Below are 25013 nucleotides of genomic sequence, written 5' to 3'. Positions count from 1 at the left end.
ATTTCAAACCGCGCTTATCTGATGGAAAAAACAAGTGCGCGTCACTGGATCGTCTGCTAAAGAAAGACAAAATCTAGCGCTGAACAGCATATTTGAGGTCTTTTGGGTTTTGCAGCGAAACCGGTTTCTTCAAACATTCCCCAACTACTAAAAACTGAGATAAAAATAAAGCAGATAGAGACGCATAACACAATGCAAAACGGCAAAACAAAACTAAAAACAGCAAATACAATAAGGTTTTCAGCAATTGAAATTAGTCTGAAATAAAATAAATAAATAAAAAAAAACATATGCACTCACCGGCCACTATATTAGGTACACCCATTTGTTAGCACAAATTTCTAATCAGCCAATAACATGGCAGCAACTCAATGCATTTAGGCATGTAGACATGGTCAAGACGATCTGCTGCAAACCAAGCATTAGATTGAGGAAGAATGGTGATTTAAAAGACTTTAAACATGGCATGGTTGTTAGTACCAGACGGGCTGGTCTGAGTATTTCAGAAAGTGTTGATCTACTGGGATTTTCACGCACAACCATCTCTAGGGTTTACAGAGAATGGTCCGAAAAAGAGAGAATATTCAGTGAGCGGCAGTTCTGTAGGCGCAAATGCCTTGTTGTTGCCAGAGGAGAATGGCCAGACTGGTTCCAGCTGATAGAAAGACAACAGTAATTCAAATCCCAAGGATTCCATATCCGGGACCAGGCCATATCCTGAGCTGCTGCTGCTGCGCTGATGGTCGTGGGGAGTGGAGAACATGAATCTGATTCCAGCGACGCTCCAGGGACAGACGAGTCTTCGCTGAGGCCATCTTCCAGCCTAAACCACGGCGAATGAAGCTCTGCACAAGATTTTTGGCCAGCGGAGAAATTAAAATGGTCGTGCCCAACTGAGTCTGGTTCCCTCAAGGTTTTTTTTCTTCACTCCCATCAGGTGAAGTTTTTTTTCCCTCTCCGCTGTTGCCACTGCCTCGCATGGTTCAGGATTGGTAGAGCTACGCATCGATGAATTTGCTCTTCAGTGTTTGAACTCTCAGTAATGATTAAATCACACTGAACTGAGCTAAACTGAACTGAACTTAAACACTAAAACCTGAACCACACTGTTCCAGTTACTATGACCATTTATGTGAAGCTGCTTTGACACAATCTACATTGTAAAAGCGCTATACAAATAAAGCTGAATTGAATTGAATTGAAAATAAGCACTTGTTACAACAGAGGTATGCAGAAGAGCATCTTTGAACACACAACACGTCCAACTTTGAGGCGGATGGGGTACAGCAGCAGAAGTCCACACCGGGTGCCACTCATTTCAGCTAAAAACAGGAAACTGAGGCTACAATTCACACAGGCTCACCAAAATTGTACAATAGAAGATTGGAAAAAACGTTGCCTGGTCTGATGAGTCTCGTCGGATGGTCGGTTCAGAATTTGGTGTCAAAATGAAAGCATGAATCCATCCTGCCTTGTATCAACAGTTCAGGCAGGTGGTGTTGAAGGTGTAATGGTGTGGGGAAATTTTTCTTGGCACACTTTGGGCCCATAAATACCAATTGATCATCATGTCAGTGCCACAGCCTACCTGAGTATTGTTGCTGACCATGTCCATTCCTTCATGACCACAGTGTACTCATCTTCTGATGGCTACTTCCAGCAGGATAATGCGCCATGCCATAAAGCGTGAATAGTCTCAGGATGGTTTCTTGAACATGAAAATGAGTTCACTGTACTCAAATGGCCTCCACAGTCACCAGAACTCAATCCAATAAAGCACCTTGGGGATGTGGTTGAACGAGAGATTTACATCATGAATGTGCAGCCAACGAATCTGCAGCAACTGCATGATGCTATCATGTCAATGCGGACCAAAATCTCTGAGGGATATTTCCAGTAGCTTGTTGAATCTATGCCATGAAGGATTAAGGCAGTTCTGAAGGAAAACAGCGGTCTAATCGGTATTAGTAAGGTGTACCTAATAAAGTGGCCGGTGAGTGTAAAATAATAAAAACTAAAGCTGAATAGAACTCTTACCCTGTACAAAACGTAATAAGACAACAAATATTTTAAAGGTTATTTTACTTATTTTAATTATTTAAGTTGAGACGACTAGAAAAGTTAATTCAATTCAATTCAATGAAAAAAAGTCAACAAGAGTCTTTTTACAGTGTAACACACATGACAATAACAATTAAATAAATATCACATTTATATAAAGACATTTCTGTAACTCGGAAGCTCAAATACACGACAATATTTGAACAACATTAATCTTATAAACAAACATAGACTCAATTTAACAAGTTATCTTAGTTTTTACAAGACCTGTTTCTTAAAACATTTCATATTCAATAAAACCGAAATAAAATGTTAGCACAGAATGGGTGCACATCAGAAACGGCTGTAAAATAGTTTCCTTAAGACTTGCTTAGTGCACCATATGGCAACCCAAGTCCTTTCCTCCTACCTGGAACGAACATGAAATGCCTGATCCTCGTCTTTTGTGATCACATCCATTTAGGTTCATAGTAAAAGTTCAAGTTTATGTCAAAAACGAAACACTAGACGTTACAAACAAATCTAATAGCATGTCGTCAGAACTCTAAAACAAGAAAAATACACAAAGATGGAGTAAAGACGTCCATGTTTTCACAGCATCTAAACCATCTGACAAGCGAGCCACACAAAAGAAAGAGCCTAAGAAATATGAGCCTCCCTCTTTCACACACACACACATATATGCAGACACACATACACACGGGTGTAAGCAGCTAATGATTTCACTAAGAAAACACTCAATGGCAGATTAATCACAGTATTTCCACCCTACACACTCATTCTGACTCTAGTATGTTTCATCTCATGTGGACGGCGAACACGAGGAAGTGTCTTGATTTCCTCATGAGGAACCATCCATTTATGAAGACACTTTTTTCCATGACAGAAAGTTGATTTTGAGCTTCAATAATACAATATGGAAGTGACACTCAAACTTATTACCCCTGCTGTGAAATTTTTTATTTTTTTTTTATATTTCTGACATGATAGCAGACTAAAGAATTATTTTTACAGTAATTCCAATAATAATTTTTCTTCTGGAGAAAGTCTTATTTTTTCCCAGCTAGAATAAAGGAGTTTAAAAATATATATATATAATAATAATAGGCGAGGCAGTGGCGTAGTAGGTAGTGCTGTCGCCTCACAGCAAGACGGTCGCTGGGTCGAACCTCGGCTCAGTTGGAGTTTCTGTGTTTGAGTTTGCTTGTTCTCCCTGCCTTCGCGTGGGTTTTCTCCGGGTGCTCCGGTTTCCCCCACAGTCCAAAGACATGTGGTACAGGTGAATTGGGTAGGCTAAATTGTCCGTAGTGTATGTGTGTGTGAATGTGAGTGTGGATGTTTCCCAGAGATGGGTTGCGGCTGGAAGGGCATCCGCTGCGTAAAAACTTGCTGGATAAGTTGGCGGTTCATTCCACTGTGGCGACCCCGGATTAATAAAGGGACTAAGCCGACAAGAAAATGAATGAATGACAATAAATAAATAAAAAATGGCGTTTATCGCGTTTTGCAAAACGCCATTTTTTACATTTGGATTTTATTTTTGGAAATCACTGTTCAGATGTAGCTTAATTTATATGTGAATTGCTGCCATTAATAACATTTAAGAATGTACATTTTAGGCAGAGTACAAAATGTATTTTTCCACAAAACGCATTAGCCGCCAGACCAGTTTCTTTACAAAGTGCGATATAACAGTAATAGAACGTTCAGGATGCTGCGTGAGCTCAACATCCTCTGGGAAGAGAGTCGACGCCGGTTAAGTGCTCCACATTTGCTCATTGATTTAACGACAGAAGATGAAGCCTTTAACTTCACAACAATGTATAAAAACACTACAAAAGTGGATCGGAATCCTGAACTCTGAATCTGCGTCTCATTTCAGAGTCTGCTACTGTCCACCAGAGCTTGCATTTCAGTCACGGATACATACTTTGAGATCCTTTCTGACTGAATGAATTATGGCTCGTTTCCACTGACTGGTACAGTACAGTACAGTACAGTACGGTTCAGGTCAGTACGATTCACCTTTATCAGGCTTGTGTTTCCACTACCAATGGTACTTTGGCTTTTGGTGGGTGTAGTGTATGACAAAGTGTCAGTCGCATCATTCTCGCTCGAGAAAATGTCTACAATAAAGCTGTACGGGTCGCTCACATATCATATGAGAAGCACTTCCCACAAAACAGACGCTTAACACACATAAATACTTGTGTATAAATGTTTATTACTAACTTTTCTATAAACATGATTGATTATACCTGCAGATCAATGACGGTGTGAAATAGCCTACTTTAACGTCTGTAATTATATTAAATAAATGAACATATATGAACACATACAGACCCTTACAGTCTCTGATATGTTACCAACTACAGAAAAACTACACACAGCAGACATTTAGTGCTTAATTAGGTTACAACACAAAATATAGCCTACAGTCAGTGAAAACCTCTCATCTACTGTATGTCTGTAATCTTCAGCAGCACATGTAGCCTCTGTCAGAGAGTCACTCCATCATTCTGAGTTCATAATAGTCCAAAAGGTGATGATAAAAAATGAAACAAGGCAGTTTGTTCACGTTTGCTGAAGAAATAATGTGCTCCTGTTTTCCGGTTTCTCCTTTTTTTCGTGCTTCACTATCGCGTTTGTCAGTGTCTAACAGGATCGGGTTTCAAAAGCACATCAATTATCAAGCGCATGTTATTATCATCAGCTCAAGAAGTTTGTTATTTCAGATATAGACGCACATCGAGCGCAAGCAAGAAAGCGAAACCGCTTGCACTTCAGACTGGCTCGTAAAGAACTATGGGGCACAGGGTAAATCTGCTCTACTCATGGCTTTGTGGCTGTTCATCGAGACAACGACAAGGTTTGTTCGAGCCCGGATCGACCATGGCTGGTTATTATATGTATATATAACTCCGCTGTAATCTCTCGGCTGTGCTTTTTAAACATGGCGACTCTTCTGTTTTCATTCTGGCTTGTTGCGTAAGCGAAGGGAGTATCTCTGTAAACCAATAGCGTTCAGCTGCGCGTCTAGCTCCGCCTTTTGATACACTTTCTCATGTTTGGTACCCTTTCGAAAGGGTGCCGAAAAAGTGGTACGGTACACCTTTTGACAGTGGAAACGGCCATAAAAGCTTACCAAACTAAACCGAACCACTCAGAAAATACACGGTTTTCCATCAAGGCAACCTGGGGTGCTGAAATATAATTGGCTGAACTAGCATTGGGCGGGTTAAATAACCAAAACTAAGACAGCCGTTCCGGCACATACTGTAACTCACATTTTCAAAGCAGATTATCTGACTTCAGCATTGTTTTTCAGATAAACAAGAATGTTCAGCATGTTTCTTAAATATCTGCAAACATATTGTAGTATTTTTATGCTTTAGAAGAGTAAAAAAACTGACACACAGCACCTTTAAATCACTCATAAATGTATAATCCTTAATCATCAATATATGATCGTCAATATTAAAAAGTTCTCATTGCAATACCAATGCTGAAACCATATTGTGCAGCACTAGAGCAGATTGAGACATACTTCTAGCCCAACTTCATCTTGGGAAATCACACAGGAAAATACGTCAAAAATCATGTTTGTTTGTACTTCAGGAATTCCTTGTATTGAGCAGAAATCTAAAAGCATTGTTCACATCTTCGAAACTACATCAATGGACCGTCTGAGGAAAGGGCCAGAACCTCCATTTCATCCAGCATGAAAAATTGATATCATTTGCAGACACTTCTGCATTTAGACCACATTTGGCCAAACACAGCGGTTTCGTGGCTCCGTTCCTGAAACGCAGAGCCAGTTGGTGCAAAACCCAAGGCCACGTCCAACTGTACGTTTACTCGAGCGTGAGATAAAGACACACTGGAGGAATTTTTCTGTCTTGTTTGAAATTTAACTTCCTTGGCAGAGTAATTTCACTAAACAAGCAATACCAGTAATTTCAACCGCTCACACACTGCACCGTATTCATATAAAGAAACAACTGCATCATTTCACTTCATTTTGTTTATGCTAATACATCAAGACTCATTAGGCTGCTTACTATTTGAGCAGTAAATAGTCCAGATTAACTGAGGTAAAGTCGGTTTTATATTCACACATTCATTAATTTTCCTTCAGCTTAGTCCCTCATTTATCATGGGTTGCCACAGCGGCATGAACCGCCGACTATTTTAACATATGTATGTATTATGTAGCGGATGACCTTCCAGTTGCAACCTAGTACCGGGAAACACCCATACACACACTCATACACTACAGTTCATCCAATTCACTTAAAGCACTTGTTTGGACTATGGGGGAAACCCATGCCAGCACGAGGAGGACATGCAAACTCCCCACAGAAATGCCGACTGGCATAGGCAGGACTCGAATCAGCAAACTTCTTGCTGTGAGGTGATAGTGCTAAATACTAAGCCACCATGCCACCTTATTAAAAGATTTATAAAGTGAAATGCAGATAAAAAGCTGCTGTGTCAGTTCTGTCAGAATGAGCCTGTCCAGGTGTTTCTCATAAAACCCCATGGGGAACTTTTAAAAGCAAGGAACTGCTTATAATGAGACAAGGAAAATACAGGAGGAATTATATTTGAGTCATATTTCACCCCAAATACAAACAAACAAACAATTATTGATAATGATAATAATTATTATTATTAACAACAACAACAACAGAGTTATTATTTTTGTATTGCACAGATATATTGTTTACAAAAATTTAACATACACATTTGTTACTCAAATTAAACATTAATATTTAAAATCTTTGTCTTAATTTAAAAAAGTAATAAAAAAACTTTGTTTTAATAATCAGAAAGGATTTGTTTTTTTTTTATTTGTTTTTTTTATTGTTGTTTTGTTATGGTTTTTTGTTGATTTTTTTTGTATTTGTATGATCCCAATTTATCTACCTTTTTGCATATTCTAATAAAAAAAATAAAATTAAAAAAAATAATCAGAAAGGAAGATATTAAAATAAAGCTAAATAGATTTCCTTTCATTATTTATATTCAAAATGACAATAAATAATTTAATTATGTTACAGTTTAATTTATTAAATTAAATTAGACACATAAAAAATGACTAAAACATGAACTAAAATTGAAACCGCTCAAACTGCAAGAATATAAATATTATAAACAATAAATTATATAAATAATAATAAAAACTTTAAATCTTTAAACATTAAGTGAATGGACACATTTTTCCACACTTTAATCATACTGTATCTCTCCCCCCAAATCAAAAGTTTAAAAGTTAATAAAACACTTTACCTAAATAAAACCAAGCCGATTATTGCACAGTATTAAAATAATATTAGTAGTATTTATATATATATATATATATATATATATATATATATATATATATATATATATATATATATATATATATATATATATATATATATTCACAAGAATCAGTAAAAGGTTCAATTCTCATATTTATGAAACTTTTTCGTTGCATTTCTAACTTGTGATCTAATCAAAATCATCCTGCTTCGGCACCATTAAGCTGGCTTTTTACCACAACCATATTAAAAAAAAGCTAAATAGAATTTCTTTAATAAATAACTTGGTATCATATTGTCAGAATCATATACCGACCCAACCCTACACTCAACACAAAATCAAAAATAAAATAAAAACATTAAAGGTAAATAAAATGCTTTATATAAGGAAAACCAAGCCTATTATTGCAGTTTTATATTAACTTATGTTCATAATAGTTGTATTAAATGCCATATTGATGGAACAAAGTGTTTATTCACATTTCTAACTTGTAATCTAATCAAAATCATCCTGTTGAGACACAATTAAGCTGGCTTTTACCATAACCATATTAAAATAAAGCTAAATAGAGTTTCATTAATGAATAATTTGTATTAACAAAAGACAAATCACACAGTAAAAACATTAACTATAATTTAAACCCCTCACACTGCAAGAAAGAAAATATTAATATTATAATATATAATTTTAAAATAGCACTGCACAGAAAACAAAAACTTGATTCCATTTTTCACACTTCAGTGACATCTCACCATATATAACCATAATAATCAGATTAAATATCATATTGATTTTCTAACTCGCATTTCTAACTTGTAATCTAATCAAAATCATCCTGTTTGGACCCCATTTTTACCACAACCATATTACAATAAAGCTAAATAGAATTTCTTTAATAAATAACTTGTAAAAAAAAAAAAAAAAAAAGACATATCACACATATTAAAAACATGAACTAAAATGTAAACACTCAAACTGCAAGAAAGAACTTTAAATATTAACAATATATAAATAATAATAACTTAAAATCTTAAAACATTAAGTGAATTGTCAGATTTTTCACATTTTAGACATATATCGCCCCCAAATTAAAAATATAGGTTTATTAACATACTTTACACATGAAAAAACAAACCTATTATTGAACAGTTTCATATTTTAATCTACATATTATTCACAAGAATCAGATCAAATCTCATCGACAAAAAAAGTTTTTTGTCGCATTTGTAAACTTGTAATCTAATCAAAACAATCCTGTTTGGACACCATTAAGCTGGCTTTTACCATTTTAACCATACAGGTTTAGTGATGTATAAACACGGTACATATGTGTATCGATAACTTACTTCTGCTAACGTTATTTGGAAAAAAAAACAAACTTTAAAAGTGACATCTTTTATCATTTAGGCTGCAAATAACATAACTTGTCTCCAAGTATAAGTGAACACAGTTTTGACATATCTTATCATGGTCACCATACTTTTCAAACGTGTCTTTGAGATAAACAATAATATAGTTTTTTACATCTAGAAATCGTTTATTTACGACATCGAGCTGCAATACAAATGTAAAAACATTCTCGAGAAATACAAGGCAAGGAAGCGCAGGAAAACAGAAACAGAAAGGCTCTGTGGAGAAGCTGTTTGTACTCAAAGAAAACGCTGAAAGAGAAATCAAAATCATACCTCAGACAGTTGCAGATTTGTACCGCTGTAAAGTGTGTTTAAGCAGCGCTACATGTCCTGCGGTCAGAGAGTTTCACGCGTTGTCGAAAAGCATCGGTGAATTTGTTTTTCTCTTACTCCGCCATGTTTTCTCAAGACACTTTCCTTTCCTTACTTTTTTTCGGAAAAAAAGGAAAGTTTTTTTTTTTGCTTTGGCACGCCAATCATTGCACAGGAGTTTGTAAACGCCACGCCTCATCATCATGATGCCTCCGTGCTGAAGTTTCGCTCGGTCCTTTAAATAGATTCAATTGAATGATTCAACTGAACCGATTCGCCAACCGACTTTATAGAGCGTTTTCAAAAAGACGTGCTTCTATTTTCTAACAACGTACTATTTAACTTATTTCAAATGAACTTTCGATGCAACATTTAAAACTGCATAGTTTTATGAAGGTTTTCAACTAATGATTATGTCAGCCAATTCGCTAAAAGATAGTGAGGATCTGGTGAAGGATGATAGCTTACATTAAAGTTCTAACTAACATATTATGAATTATTATGACCTATTGATTAGTAAACAATAATAAACAAGCGAATAATCATTTGAATGTTTGGTCGAACTAAATCGCAAAGAGTTTGTGAGTTTGTGATTCAATTGACTGTAACAGGGCATTTTTGTTAAATGTTTAAATACCAGAGCAATATTTTTTATATGACAAAATAAGCTAAACGAAATTAATTGTTATAGTTAATAGACATTTTAACAAGGCAAAAGAAAAAAACATATTTTAGAGTTGACTCGTGGCGAATCGGTTTATTGAAAGGACTGTCCGAAAGAATCATTTCGATTGAATTAATTGAACATTCTTGTGCTCGAAGAAGAAAAACGTATTTTTCTTCTTTATTTTTGGTCTGCTACTCAAACTGGTGGCATCCTTGACAGTAAACGATCAACTTGAGTATACACTGTGAACTTATTTTAAGCATTAGCCTACATTGTAACCAATTTATGATAAATTATTCATGACAGAAAATGTGTTTAGTTCATGTAACTTATTAAACCAAGTTAATCATGTTCTAACTTGATTTTATAAGTTACGAAAGCTGTTTTAAGTCGGTTTAACATAATACAAGTTCAATGGACTCATAAGGTTGATTTGATTCAGCTTAAAAATGCAAGAATTTTACAATATAGATAATATAGTTCACCCACATATGAAAATTCTGTCATGTTTATTCATTCTTTTTTTGTTTCAGCCTGTTTTAATTTCTTTCTACTGTTGAACACAAAATATATTTGTTAAAAAGCGGGAAACCTGTAACCATTGACTTCTATAGTATAGGTCTATTTGTTTTTCCTATCCTACAGAGGTCAATGGTTACAGGACAGGTTTTCAGCTTTCTTCAAAATAAAGTAGTGTCCAACAGAATAGCGAAACTCCTAAAGGTTTGAAACCACTAGAGGGAGAATAAGTAAAGAGTAAACTTTCATTTTTGGATGAACTATCCCTTTAGCTTCCGAATGGTGATTAATATTGACCAGCAGGGGTCAGTGTTTTTTTTTTTTTTTTTACAGACAGACAAATCCAGCAGTCATTTACATATTTCTAAAGTTCATTTATTTTTATCTGTTTAAATCAAAAAGTATATAGGCCTATGCATTATAGACACTTATCAAATTATCAGCACTTGAGATAAAACACGACACTAACGTATGCACAAAAAAAAAAAAAACACATCATCAGCTGAGTATTGCACTACTGAAGTGGAGAAAATCCACACAGATATATAACATCTTATTCCACCTCTGTGAGGCTTTAAAAGATTTAAGGTCACTCCAAACATGGAAATAGGCAAATAAATAATGCATCAGAGCTGGAAAATACATATACAGTAGCCTATTATACAATACAAAATGCGTTACAGTGATTTACATATCCGTTCACAGTATAAATGCACATTTGGTGAGGAAGATAAAGCTACATATGAAGCAACACAACAGTCTTTGGATGCACCTTTGACATATGAAAACATTGCATTTTCAGTGAATTAACACATTTTGGAGGAGCAGCAGATGCTGTAATCGCTTGTTTATAGTTTGTTTCAACACTCTTGGGAAAATAAGACACAGTATTAACTGCTAGATTGTTTTGAGAGCCTGATCCAATAGTATCAGGATGCAGCCTTTATGATGCAAGCTGAGATTGCATGACTCAAGCTGAGATTGCAATGTCCGACACAATGCACTCAAATGGAGCTAGTGATGTCACTGTGAGGGGTGGGGTTAGGTGAGCCCATTAAAAAAGAATTGGATGCAGCTCAGATTGCACTGCACCGGGTCTGCATCCAGACCCCTCTCCATAAATATTCAAACATAGAATTATAAATACATAATTGGCACATTTTTATCTCAAATTAACATTTTTAAGACTATGGGTGGTCATGCTTATTTGTACGGTGCACCCAAGCTATGGAATGGCCCATCAGCATTGGAAATGCAACTTCTCTGGACTGTTTTAATAAACTCCTGAAGTATCACCTTTTTAATGTTGTTTTTACCTTAGATTGATTATTTTTGATAATTTAATCATCCAATTGTACTGAATCGTTCATATTTATTATTTTATTTATTTATATGTTTTTATTATTTAATGTTCTGCTTTGTTACTGTTTGCCTTGTAGCGCTTTAGGTCTGAGAAAAGCACACTGTAAGTAAAATGTATTATTATTATTATTTTGGAGCATGTGTTTAGTTTTGAAACTCAATATATGTACACTCGTTAGACTCTGAGGCAATTTTACAGTTATTTACGGCAAAAACTCCCTGTAAAATACCACACACATTCTTTACAGTTCACTACTGTAATATGCACTGCATTGTGGGTTAAAACTTTTACAGTAGCTTACCGCATGTTAGGAATTTGGTATCGAATTCCAGTATCGTGACAACCATTAATATCCAGCTGCAGACCCGCAGAACCACACACGTTTCAGGTTCACACAATCCAGCACACGCAATCTAGACAAACCATATATGTTACGGCGAATGGTAATGATATTAGCGTATTTTCGGACATCATCATCAATATATTTTTATATATCGTTAATTAATATTGTACACCGTAAACAATAATGCATACTATTTCACAAATATGGCGATCAAGACGGGTGAATGGGGGACGTTGTTTCCGATCACCATTCAATATAATAGACTAAGTTTTCTATCATCCATCATACTGTAGATGATCAGTCACTATTTATCTGACAAAGTCAATGTAGCAGATACACGTTTACTGGCCTTGCTGAATGATATAAAATGGACAGGTTAATTTATATAATGGATTCATTTATAATACAGGAAAATCAAGTTAATATAGTCAATAATACATCTTTATGTGTAATACAAACCTTTTTACACGTTTAAATGTATTGATTATTACTTTACTCAAGCGATTAATAGTATAGATTAACTTTCTAATAACTTTTTTATTAATGAGTTCCCACATTCAATACTATAATTTATAGTTAGTAATTTATTGTTTTTTAAAACCATAAAGTGCTGGTAATTCGTGGTAATTAGTTGCAACAAATTTAGCAATACAAACAAATTAACTTTTAATAATTATATATATATATATATATATATATATATATATATATATATATATATATATATATATATATATATATATATATATATAACTAACAGTTGCTACAGTTTAGTAAAAGTTAATTTATAATCAGATAATCAGTTAAGATTTATGTCAGTTTATAGCTATTATACATTGTTTAAATAATTAACTATAGTAATTTATTTTAATGTGACATTATTGTTTGCTTTTTTTATATTTAACAGCAAAACGATTTTAACCAAGTATGCTAATATTATGATCCTTAATTAGGTTATTACACTTAATTCCCTCTAATTTTCTACAGTTAGATGGTCTATTATGTCTATTAGGTCTATTGTGGATACGTGAATAAAATTATTTTTATTTTCATAATCTGAGTTTAGAAAAGATAAAACGATAAAATAATGACTGATGTGGAAAGCCCTAAACCTTTCAAAGTCTAATAAATAGCAATTGTAGCACGGGGATCTCAATCACCCTATTTGTGAAATACAGTAGGTGGCGATAATGCTCCAAAGGAGTTACCATATATGGTTCGCCTAGATCGTGTGTGCTAGATTGTGTGTGCCTGGAACGTGTGTGGTTCTGCGGGTCTGCAGCTAGATATATCTCATGACAACACTAATGTCTATACACTGTTAGACATTTTATTGTATTTTTGCCGTAACTTACTGTAAATGTGTTTTACAGTAGCAGGGCCCTACCACAATTTCATTTTACTGTAAATTTGCCATTGTGTTCACCTACACAACAGAAATGACTATGATTGGCCGTTAAGGTCAACAGTTCACCGAACTCACCACTGTTTACTGAGTGCAACCACTGATACAGGAACACTGGAGCCTTTTAAAGCAGTGAAGATTAGTCGATTCATCAGTCAGGGTTTCTGCAGATATCATAAATGTAAGACTTTTTAAGACCATTAAGTGTTAGTTGAAAACCAGATGAGATTGTTAATGGAAAAAATTTGTAATTTGTTTGGTTATTTGTTAGTAAATACTACACATAAAGGTTTACTGTTGGTGTAAAATGTAAAGAAATAACAGTAAAAGTACTGTAAAAATGTCATACTGTAAAATTAAAGTGCGGAAAAGGGCATTTTAAAACAAAAAGAAGTAGCGGTAAGGCTATTTTACTGTAAAATGAAATTGTGGTAGGGTCCTGCTACAGTAAACACATTTACAGTAAGTTACTGTAGTTGTAGAAACTTGATGACAGTAAGTTACTACAAAAATACAATAAAATGTCTAACAGTGTGTAGACATTAGTGTTGTCATGATACTGGAATTCGATCCCAATCCAATACCAAGACCTCGGATTTCCAGTGTGTTTACCTGCTCAACATAAATGACTGCGATTGGCAGTGAAGGTCATTAGTTCACCGAACTCACCACTGTTTACTGAGTGTAACCACTGATACAGGAACACTGGAGCATTTTAAAGCAGTGAAAATTAGTCGATTCATCAGTCAGGGTTTCTGCAGATATCATAATGTCAAATTTAAGACTTTTTAAGACCTTTTTAAAAACATTAAGTATTACATTTAAAACCTATATCACAATATTAAAAACACGCATACACATAAGAGTAAATGCAAAATCATAAAATTTGTGGCAAAATAATTGTATTCAAATTGAACAGTTCTGAAGACAGGCTAGATGCATCATTGAACTATAGAAAAAACAACCACACAAACAAACATCTTAAGGCTGATTTATACTTTCGCCAGGTGGGTATATATATATATATATATATATATATATATATATTATTATTATTATTATTTTTTTTTTTAAATTTATTTATATGTGTGTGTGTGTGTATAAAACCTATGACTGGTGGAAAAACATATTCTGTAATATTAAAACCACCTGGGTCTCCACTTTTGCCATGGGCTTTCTTTTTGGTTTTACCAAACATATCCCTCAGATTTTCTAAACTTTTACAAAACTTTCCTCCTTTCCCACTGCTGTTGTAATTTTTAGGAAAGAATTATTGATCATACGGTTATCTCTATGATCACGCATGGACGGATCATAAAGATCTCGGTACAGTTGTACCAGTTTCAAACAAAATCTCTTTAAAGTGATTCATATTCATCTCAAATCAAATCAAATCAAATGCGGCGTCGCACAAACCATTCGCCCAAGTCTCCAAAAATTTTGTGCGGTCCGTCAGCTGAAATCATGTCTCGCGCACCCAAAGCAAACCTCCGCAAACACAGCGATGACGTCACATTCACCACGTGCATTGCGTTCAATAATAGAAAGCTGATTTGCTATTGCATGTTGGCCTCATTTGTAGCTGTAATGCTGACTAGTGAAATAAAGAACTACAACACCATGAAAACCAAGCAACAACAACAAAAAACAAATTTAAATGAGCATTACCTGTAGCATTACATGGACATTGGAAAAATAAGACCTGTGCAAAAATATTTAAGATCTAGAACAGCGAATTTAAGACTTTTTAAGGCCTAAAATTTCTATTCTTGAAGGTTTGACTTTATAAAACCTCGGAGAAAACCCTGATCTGTTGATCGCTCATATGTCAGCTTATTAACATACCAGCCAATCTTTACAGCTTTAAAACGCACTCCTTCATTAGCATAGGACGTTAGTCTTGTTTTTGAATAGGCCACTATGCTGACACATAAGCATTTGTAGCTTCACCCTCTATTGAAAACAGCACCTCATTTGAATTTAAAGCGACAGTCACCAAAATGCCACGATTAGAATCAAAGCCTAAAGGGATCCGTTTTAATAAGTTATAAAACATCATTTGTGTGGTATTTTGAGCTGAAACTTCACATGCGCACTTTAGGGATACCAGAGACTTATTTTAGATCTTGTAAAAATGTGCATATTAGGTCCTCTTTAAGCCAATTGTTGTCATATAAAAAGAGCAAAACAATATGCATACGGTAAAATGTTTGATTGAATTTCTTCTGGTTTGACACTAAACTGGAGTGTCCATCTGACTTCCTTTCACTCCGACGGGGACGACAGCATAACTTCCTTCTTGATACCGAAGCCATCGTAACCGTATCTCATTCTGAACCTGAAAACAAAAAAATATATATATATATCGTAAAACTTCCTCAAATCCTTATGTTAGGAATAGGATATAAACATTTACACATATTATATGAGTTTAAAGAAATGATCTCAAACTCAATTCCTGGAGGGCCGCAGCTCTGCATAGTTTATCTCCAACCATCTCCAACTCACACCTGTCTAATAGACTCTAGTAGGCTTGAACAACTTGATTAGCTGGATCTGTGTTTGATTAAGGTTGGAGCAAAACTGTGCAGAGCTGCGGTCCAACAGGAATTGAGTTTGAGACCTGTCTTAAAGGGACAATACATTCAATAATGAGAGTGATGGTTTTTTTTATTATCTTTCTTTGTGTTCAACAGAAGAAAGAAACCCTGAAAGAAAAAACTGAGAAAGAAGTGTAAGGTGAGAAAATGATAACAATGTTCATTTTTGGGTGAACTATCCATTTAAGAAAATTGTCCATATTTGTTTAATATTTTAAGGTCTGATATTACTATGAAAGCCTGTTTTCCCTCATAATAATGAGAACATTTTAAAAAAATTATATTGAATTAAGTTCTCATCATGTGATTAGATGTTTTCCTGTAATAGATCTCATAATAATGTCTCTCAAAATAATGGATAACTTTCTCATCATAACAAAATAACGAAAGTAAGAAAGCAAGCCATTATTACAAGAAAAAAAGTCAATTATTATGAGAAATAAATATTTTTCATGATGGAAACAGGCTCCTTTTCTTTCAAATAAAAATATGTATTCTTTTCATTTTATAAAATGATAATTGATCAAAAAACCAATTGCTTTCATTCACTGTGTTTAAAAATTCTACGAAATTTTAAATGTTGTTAACTTTTCTGAAGTTAAAACATTGATATTGTGACTAAAAATGGATAGAAACCATTTTAATGCAGAGTTGGTAGAAACTGCATCAACAGTTTACAGAGGAAAAGTTTTTTTTACAGTATACATGCATACACTCACCCGCCACTTTATTAGGTACACCTGTCCAACTGCTCGTTAATGCACATTTATAATCAGCCAATCACATGACAGCAACTTGATGCATTTTTGGCATGTAGACGTGGTCAAGACGATCTGCTGCAGCTCCAACCGAGCATCAGAATGGGAAAGAAAGGTGATTTAAGTGACTCTGAGCGTGACATGGTTGTTGGTGCCAGACGCACTGGTCTGAGTATTTCAGAAACTGCTGATCTACAGGCATTTTCATGCACAACCATCCCTAGGGTTTACAGAGAATGGTCTGAAAAACAGAAAATATCCAGCGAGCGGCAGTTCTGTGGGTGCAAATGCCTTGTTGATGCCAGAGGAGAATGGCCAGACTGGTTCCAGCTTATAGAAAGACAACAGTAACTCAAATAAGCACTCGTTACAACCGAGGTCTGCAGAAGAGCATCTCTGAATGCACAACACGTCAAGCCTTGAGGCGGATGGACTACAGCAGCAGAAGACCACACCAGGTGCCACTTCTGTCAGCTAAGAACAGGAAACTGAGGCTACAATTCACACAGGCTCACCAAAATTAGACAACAGAAGACCTTGCCCGGTCTGATTTCTGCTGCCCATTCTCGATTTCTGCTGCGACATCCGGATGGTAGGGTCAGAATTTGGCGTCAACAAGAAACCATGGATCCATCCTGTCTTGTATCAATGGTTCAGGCTGGTGGTGGGGGTGTAAGGGTGTGGGGAATATTTTCTTGGCACACTTTGTGCGCATTAGTACCAATTGAGCATCTGTCATCGCCACAGCCTACCTGACTATTGTTGCTTACCTTGTCCATCCCTTTAAGACTACTGTTTACTCATCTTCTGATGGCTACATCCAGCAGGATAATGCACCATGTCATAAAGCGCTAATCATCCCAGACTGGTTTCTTCAACATGACAATGAATTCACTGTACTCAATGGGCTTCCACAGTTACCAGATCTCAATCCAAAAGAGCACATTTGGGATGTGGTGGAACAGGAAATTAGCGTCATAGTTGTGCAACTGACAAATCTGCAACAACTGTGTGATGCTATCATGTCAATATGGAGCAAAATCTCTGTTCTGAAGGCAAAAGTGGTCCAAGTAAAGTGTACCTAATAAAGCGGCCAGTGCGTGTGTGTGTGTGTGTGTGTGTGTGTGTGTGTGTGTGTGTGTGTGTGTATCCAAAAACAAAAATATAAGTAATACAAATAAAGGTTTTTTCAAATGTAATGTAGATTAAATAACTGGTCTCATAACCCACAGTGCATTTTTATTTTCATCCTTAATTGCTAATTGGCCTTTGAGCAGAGCTCTTGATAATTCTCCAATCTGTTTCCTAATCAAATTAATAAAGATTGGCATTTTGTTGGGCCAGACTTTGAATACAAATGTTACTTAGTCCTCTGAGAACGCGGATCATCTCCATTCAAATATTAACCTGATTAGCAAAATCACCAGACAACAAGTTTGTCCAGATTTGAAAGATTTGTTTTATTAATAATAATAATTTCATTATAAATTATTTATACTTATTCGCGATTTTACTTAAAAAAAAAGTCAACAGCTTTTAACTATTTTAAAAAGTGTAATTTGTTTGTGAATCAGACCACACTGATTCACCAATAATAACTGTTTTAAAAGAGTCATTTGTTTGTGAATCAGACCACAGTGGTTACACTAATTCACCAAATAGAACTGTTTAAAAGAGTCATTTGTTTGTGAATCACACCACACTGGTTAGACTGATTCACCAAATAGAACTGTTTAAAAGAGTCATTTGTTTTTGAACCACACCACACTGGTTACAAAGATTCACCAAAAAGAATCATTTTAAAAGAGTCATTTGTTTGTGGTTCAGACTACATTGGCTACACTGATTAAACAAATATGAGAACTGTTTTAAAAGAGTCATTTGATTGTGAATCAGACCACAGTGCTAACACGATTCATCAAACAGAATCATTTTAAATCAGTCATTTGCTTGTGAATCTCCCCAGAGTGGTTACACCGATTCACCAAAAAGAGCCATCTTAAAGTCCTTTGTTTTTGAATAAGACCACACTGGATACATCGATTTACTACACAAAATAATTTTAAAAGTCATTTGTTTGTAAATCTGCCCACACTAATTCACAAATTATAACTGTTTTAAGGGTCATTTGTTTGTGAATTAGACTACACTGGTTACACCGATTCACCAATATAACTGTTTAAAAGAGTCATTTGTTTATGAATCAGACCACACTGATTACACCGATTCACCAAATAGAAACTTTTTAAAAGAGTCATTTGTTTATGAATCAGACCACACTGATTACACCGATTCACCAAATAGAAACTTTTTAAAAGAGTCATTTGTTTATGAATCAGACCACACTGATTACACCGATTCACCAAATAGAAACTTTTTAAAAGAGTCATTTGTTTGTAAATCAGACCACACTGGTTTCATCAATTCACTAAACAAAATGAATTCAAAAGAGTCATTTGTTAATGAATCAAACCACAGTGATTACACCATTTCACCAAAAAGATCCATTTTAAAAGAGTCAGGTGTTTGTGAACCAATCTACACTGATTGCAAAGTCATTTCATCATAAATCAGACCATACCATTTGCTATTCCATCAGCAAGAAATGGTTTCAATGTGTCATTCATTCATGAATTGGACTTGACTGTTCATGCTGTGTTTGATTTGCCAATGAAAATGAAAATCATCTGTAAAATATTAAATGTTAGACAGAGAGAAGCTCATACTGGATTGAAACAACTTTTCCAAATCAATTATTGGAAGAAAATTTGTTGATAAAACTTTTCCAGAATATTAGCAAAGCTCCTATAAAGTTTTTTGTTACATAAGAATGGCTTTGTTCATATATAATCAAGCCTCCGGTACATTATTAGGACTTTCTGGGTTTAAATTATTTGTATTTTTATGGTGCAATCACTCACCTCCTGGTTCAGGAAACAGTAGAGAATTGCCACAATCAGGCCCTTAAAGAAAATCAATGAAAAAGAGAACGTCGGTGTCTGCAAATTACAGTCTGTGTATAGAAAATCTTCTTCAGATCAAGTCTCCGCAAATATTAAAAATCCATCTCCCTTTTGCCTTTCATCTCAGATTGAGTGTTTTGAGAAAAATGAAATGCTTTTAACACCATTTCTGAGCCCATGCCGTGTTATTTCTGCATAATCATGGATGTGTCTGTGTGATTTGAGTGAGTGGGGTTAGATCCTAATCCTTCATGTCTGTCTACAAGAGACTGTCACAGTGAAGAACTGACTAATATGGTGCAAATAAAAGAGTTAATCCAGTTAATTCCACATTAATGCCATTCAACAGCTGTCTCATTTCACAGGAGTGCATATAAACAGGATCTCAAGCACAAAGATCCTATTTTTGTTCATGTTCAATTACAAATTTAAATCATAAACATGCAGTGCTACACTCCAAAATAAAAAAATAAATAAAAAACTATAATAATTTTGCTGCTTGTTTAAGCTACAATCACAAATCAGAAAAAGTTTGGAAAGTATGGAAAACGCAAATAAAAAAAAAAGAGAAGTGATTTCCAAATTTACTTTGACTTGTATTTCTTTGCAGACCTTATGAACACAAAATATTTCATGTTTTGTCTAGTCAACTTTTCATTTGTAAATAAACATCCTTTCCTATCATTCGGACCTGCAACATATTACAAAGTCAGAACAGGAGCAGTTTAGGGCTAGAAATCAGGTCAGTGAATCGGCTTTCAGCAACTCCGCCCCCGGCTGCTGGAATCAGCTTCCAGAAATGATCAGATGTGCTCCAACGTTAGGCACATTCAAATGGAGACTGAAAACACATCTGTTTACTGTGTCTTTACTGAATAAGCACTGTGTTACATCTCACAGATCAACACAATCTTACAGCAATTCATAACTTTTTGATTTAGTGGCGTATGAAAGGAATTCGTATGAATTCCTAAGATCTAATTCGTACAATTTAGTACGATTTGCTCATCACCCAATGAGGTTTGGGGTTAGGGGTGGGGTTAGGTGCCACACCTTCTTTTTAAAATCATAAAATTTCGTACGACTGAACTCATACAAATTAATACGAATTAACCACTAACCTTTCAAAATGTAAAATACTTACTTTCCGTTTCATTATTTTATAAACTATTTTAACACATTTTTGTCTGATTTATCTGTGTCTTTTAATCCTTTTTATTATTTGTTTTAGTTTTCTTATATTTCTTATACTTTAATTTTCTTTTATATTTCTTATACTCTTTTATTCCTGTTTAAGCTGTTAAGCATCGCCACTGTGTATGAAATGTGCTATATAAATAAACTTGCCTTGCATGATTGCTACAATGATTTGTGCATTTTAGTGACTTTCTACATGCAACATTACCTATTGTGGAACCGTTAATGACGATACACTGGGAAAAAAATCCATAATTTCATGGCTTATTTCCAGCAGCTCAGGTGCCAGAAAAAAACGTTAAACAGCAGCTGTTAAATTACAGATATTTACTGTAAAATAACAGATATTGGGCCTTATCATACACCCGGCGCAGTGTGGCGCAAGTCACGGCGCAATAGTCTTTTGCTAGTTTCAGCTTGGCGCAAGAGTGGTTTTGAGGCGTTGCGCTATGCTGTTTAAATAGCAAATGCATTAGCGCTCATATGTGCGCCCCATAGGCTTTCTGGTCTAAAAGGAAGGCGTTCTGAGGCGGACCGCTGGCGCGTCGCTATTTTGTGAAATTAAAATAGATTTTTCATTAGACCAAAACTAACCCGGTCAAACTCCGGCGCAGAGATGCGCCTCGCTTACACACTGCTTAATACGCACAAGAGAGCAATAGGCAAATATCTTTACATATGAAAAAATTTAAATATTAAGGATATATATATATACATAAAACATTATTTTCTAGCCAAAATAAATATGAAAAATCACTGCTTTTATATCTTCTTCATCTCGGGAGGCTTTTTCAGTTCATTTATAACAATTTGCTTTTGTATAATGTTATTATTATTAGCAGTATTATTTATTATATCCATATTTATATTTGTTTTATTAAAAACAAGCTTAGATTTGCCCACCTGTCAGGTTTTAGACCATAAGGGGCACAGCATGTTTTAGGATATAACTCAGGTTTTAGAGCACACTTCGTTATTGTTGTTCATTTATTCGTTTGCTGGAAATTAGAACTGAATTTAGAAATAGTTTTGAAACGAATATTTGCGCTTAACAAACAAAATTAATTATTTATAGACTAATTGATGTCTGTGCGTAAAGGTTAACTATCCAGGAGCGAAAGTGATCCATTATCTCTCATTCCCACGCAGTAGATGCTCTGTTTAACAGTTTTCTGTTAAAAAAAAAAACTGTTAACTGTTTGCTAGTGAAATGCTCATTTTTTCCACTTAGACTTACTTTACGTCCTGTACATAGCGAATGCGCGTATGGCGCGTCGCAGCTGGCTCTTAAAGGCAATGGGAGATGAGACTCTGATTGGTTTATTCTCAAAACAGACCTATAACTCATTAAGAAAATAAACTCAACCCTTTTAGACCATGCACCACGGCGCAAAGCTGATTTTCCCATCCTTACATTAGCAAAAATGCGTTCTGACACGCCCTGAAAGCGTTTACGCCCTGCGTTTTGCGCTCTGCGCATCGACCGTAAAAATAGAGCCCATTAAGTTACAGAAATGTCCTTAAATTTGAATTTCTGGTGAATTTCTGTTATTCAACCTTTTGGTAATTATTAGTAATTTTCTGTAATTTATAGATTTTTTTGACAGTATACTACCGTTTAGAGACCACATTGGCATCAACAGTATTTTGGAGCCATAGTATTGCAGTGCTACCGTAGTACGTGTAATCCGTGCAACTCTAATTGCAAAGTCATTTTCTCGTGAATCAGACTATACAATTTGCTCTGTGTGTGTGTTTCTGATCCATCAACGAGAAATGGTTCAGTGAGTCATTCATTTGTGAATTGGACCTGACTGTTTGTGCTGTGTTTGATTTGCCAATGAAAATCAGAAAATATCAAATGCTTGATTTTCAGTCAACTTCAACAGCTGAAATTTGGCAAACTCAAAATTCAGTGTGAAAGCTGTGTGTAATACGTTTACATTTATAAATAGACTGGTGCTGAGTTAAGCCGTGTGGTGCTGATAGTGTCTGGATAACCTGGAAGGAGCCCAGACACAGCTCAATGCAGAGCCGCAAGCCCGTGTTGAAGTAGTCTGGGAGAAAGCTGAAGATCATGTAATGAGTGCCGAAGAGAGGGATGAGCAGGAGTGTGGACTTGGTCAGTCGCCTGAGGAAAACAGAGATAAAGATGGAGAGGAGGATCAGTGAGAGGGTTATTGGGCAGATTTAGTACTCACCGCTTTTCATGCGTGGAATTTGTGGACTCAAAAGAGCATGAGCATAATTATTACTGCATGACTTCAGACCAATATTGACTATAAATCTATTATAAATTAAACATACATTACGTTAAATCACGAAAACTATTGGTCAAAAAACATTTTTGTAAACTGAAGTAAAATAAAAAATTTACAATAAATGAAAAGCAAAAATGAAATGAAACTATCAACAGACATGGCAAAAACTAACTGAAATAAAATAGCATTTCAAGAGTTCACACTTAGCTGATGATTGGTAATAAGCTTGTTTGGCATGCTGTCCAGGGAGAGAGCCCTGAGCTCATAAGATCCTTGAGTCCTGCACTACTTAGGGCAAGAGGGGAGTTTGAGCTCAGGTAGATCTCAAGGAACTCAATGACTCATTTCTGACTATTGACAGATATGGGGTTGGCTTAAGAGAGATATACGGCTTGCCAAGACTTTGACTATGATGGCAATTTGACATGTTCAATTTACTTAGTTTGTATATTTTTTGGACAGTGGGAGAAAACCAGAGAACCCAGGGAAAACCCACACGAGTACGAGGAGAACGAACAAACTCTGCACAGAAATGTCGACTGGTTTAGAAGGGACTTGCTGTGAGGCAACAGTGCTAATGAAAGGGTTGCTGTGGAAAGGAGGGGGAGTAGGGTAGGGGGATTTTTCCAGAGGGAGAAAACTGAGGTAAGAATCTCTGGGTATTTATAGGGAGTTAGGAATCACCCGTTTGTTGAATCAATCGTAGGTTAATGCAGGACAAGCAGTGAACAATCAAAATTAGGGATCCTGGGCGGCGTAGTGGACCCCCGCTCTTCAGTTTGTGATCATCTGACCCCCGCATTTTGCGCTATGCCACTAATAATCCTCTCGAAATTAGTTTATAAATAAACTTTAATTATCAAAAGTATTAAATAATTTCTTTGAATTAAAGGGATAGTCCACCCAATGAAAATTCTGTTATTATTTAATCACCCGTTAATTGTTTCAAACAATTATGAAGTTTTTTTTTTTTTTTTTTTTTTTTTAACACAAAACAAGCTTTTTTGGAAATTGCTGAAAACCTGTAACCATTGACATCCATAGTATTTGTTTTATCTATATATATACAGTTGAAGTCAGAATTATTAAACCCACTTAGAATTATAATTTTTTTTTAATATATATATATTTCCCAAATGATGCTTACCAGAGCAAGGAAAGTTTGCCAAAAGTATGCCTGATAATTTTTATTTTCTGGAAAAAGTCTTATTTGTTTTATTTCGGCTAGAATAAAAGCAGTCATAATTTTTTTAAGCACCATTTTAAGGACCAAATTATTAGCCCCTTTAAGCTAAATGTTTTTTTTTTCAATAGTCTATAGAACAAACCATCGTTATACAATAACTTGCCTAATTACCCTAACCTGCCTAGTTAACCTAATTACCCTAGTGAAGCCTTTAAATGTCACTTTAAGCTGTATAGAAGTGTCTTGAAAAATATCTAGTCAAATATTATTTACTGTCATCATGGCAAAGATAAAAATAAATCAGTTATTAGAAACAAGTTTTTAAAACTATTATGTTTAGAAAAGTGTTAAAAAAATCAGGTGGGTCAATAATTCAGGGGGTGAAATTAAGGGTTGGAGGTTGAACGTTGGGCTAACAACCTAGCTCATAAATACTAGATGTTACAAAACACCAATATTGATTTATTTATTCATTCATTTTCTTTTCGGCTTAGTCCCTTTATCAATCAGGGGTCGCCACAGCGGAATGAACCACCAACTTATCCAGCACATGTTTAATGCAGCGGATGCCCTTCCCAAAACACCAATATGGTGCGGCTGAATATCGACTGCGATATAAATGGCCCAGGGAGTAAGAGTAAGTATATATAAGGTGA

At 35.1% G+C, this 25013-nt stretch overlaps 2 protein-coding genes across 6 annotated transcripts in view; both read right to left on the bottom strand.

Annotated features, from left to right (window-relative positions):
- Positions 1–9208, bottom strand: part of gpsm2l (G protein signaling modulator 2, like) — a 53950-nt gene extending 44742 nt beyond the window's left edge. The window contains 1 exon segment of one of the 2 annotated variants that reach the window (NM_001005936.1): positions 9057–9208. Coding sequence is in view for 1 of the 2 variants with exons in the window: in XM_087305590.2 (XP_087161716.1) it covers positions 2471–2520 (50 nt within the window). In the remaining variant the exon portion in view is untranslated. 2 annotated transcript variants of the gene reach the window in all.
- A 5788-nt stretch (positions 9209–14996) lies between these two features.
- ghrhrl (growth hormone releasing hormone receptor, like) overlaps positions 14997–25013 on the bottom strand; it is a 77270-nt gene continuing 67253 nt past the window's right edge. For 3 of the 4 annotated variants that reach the window (XM_087306239.1, XM_087306237.1, XM_087306238.1), the window contains 3 exons: positions 22912–23041; positions 19672–19713; positions 14997–15730 (listed from right to left, as the gene is read on the bottom strand). In XM_087306239.1, coding sequence (XP_087162365.1) covers positions 15629–15730; positions 19672–19713; positions 22912–23041 — 274 coding nt within the window. In that variant the 3' untranslated portion in view covers positions 14997–15628. 4 annotated transcript variants of the gene reach the window in all.

This window comes from Danio rerio, chromosome 23, assembly GCF_052040795.2.
Source record: "Danio rerio strain M-AB ecotype USA chromosome 23, GRCz13ab, whole genome shotgun sequence".
Classification (NCBI taxonomy): Eukaryota; Metazoa; Chordata; class Actinopteri; order Cypriniformes; family Danionidae; genus Danio; species Danio rerio.
This window is presented reverse-complemented; position numbering and strand designations above follow the sequence as displayed.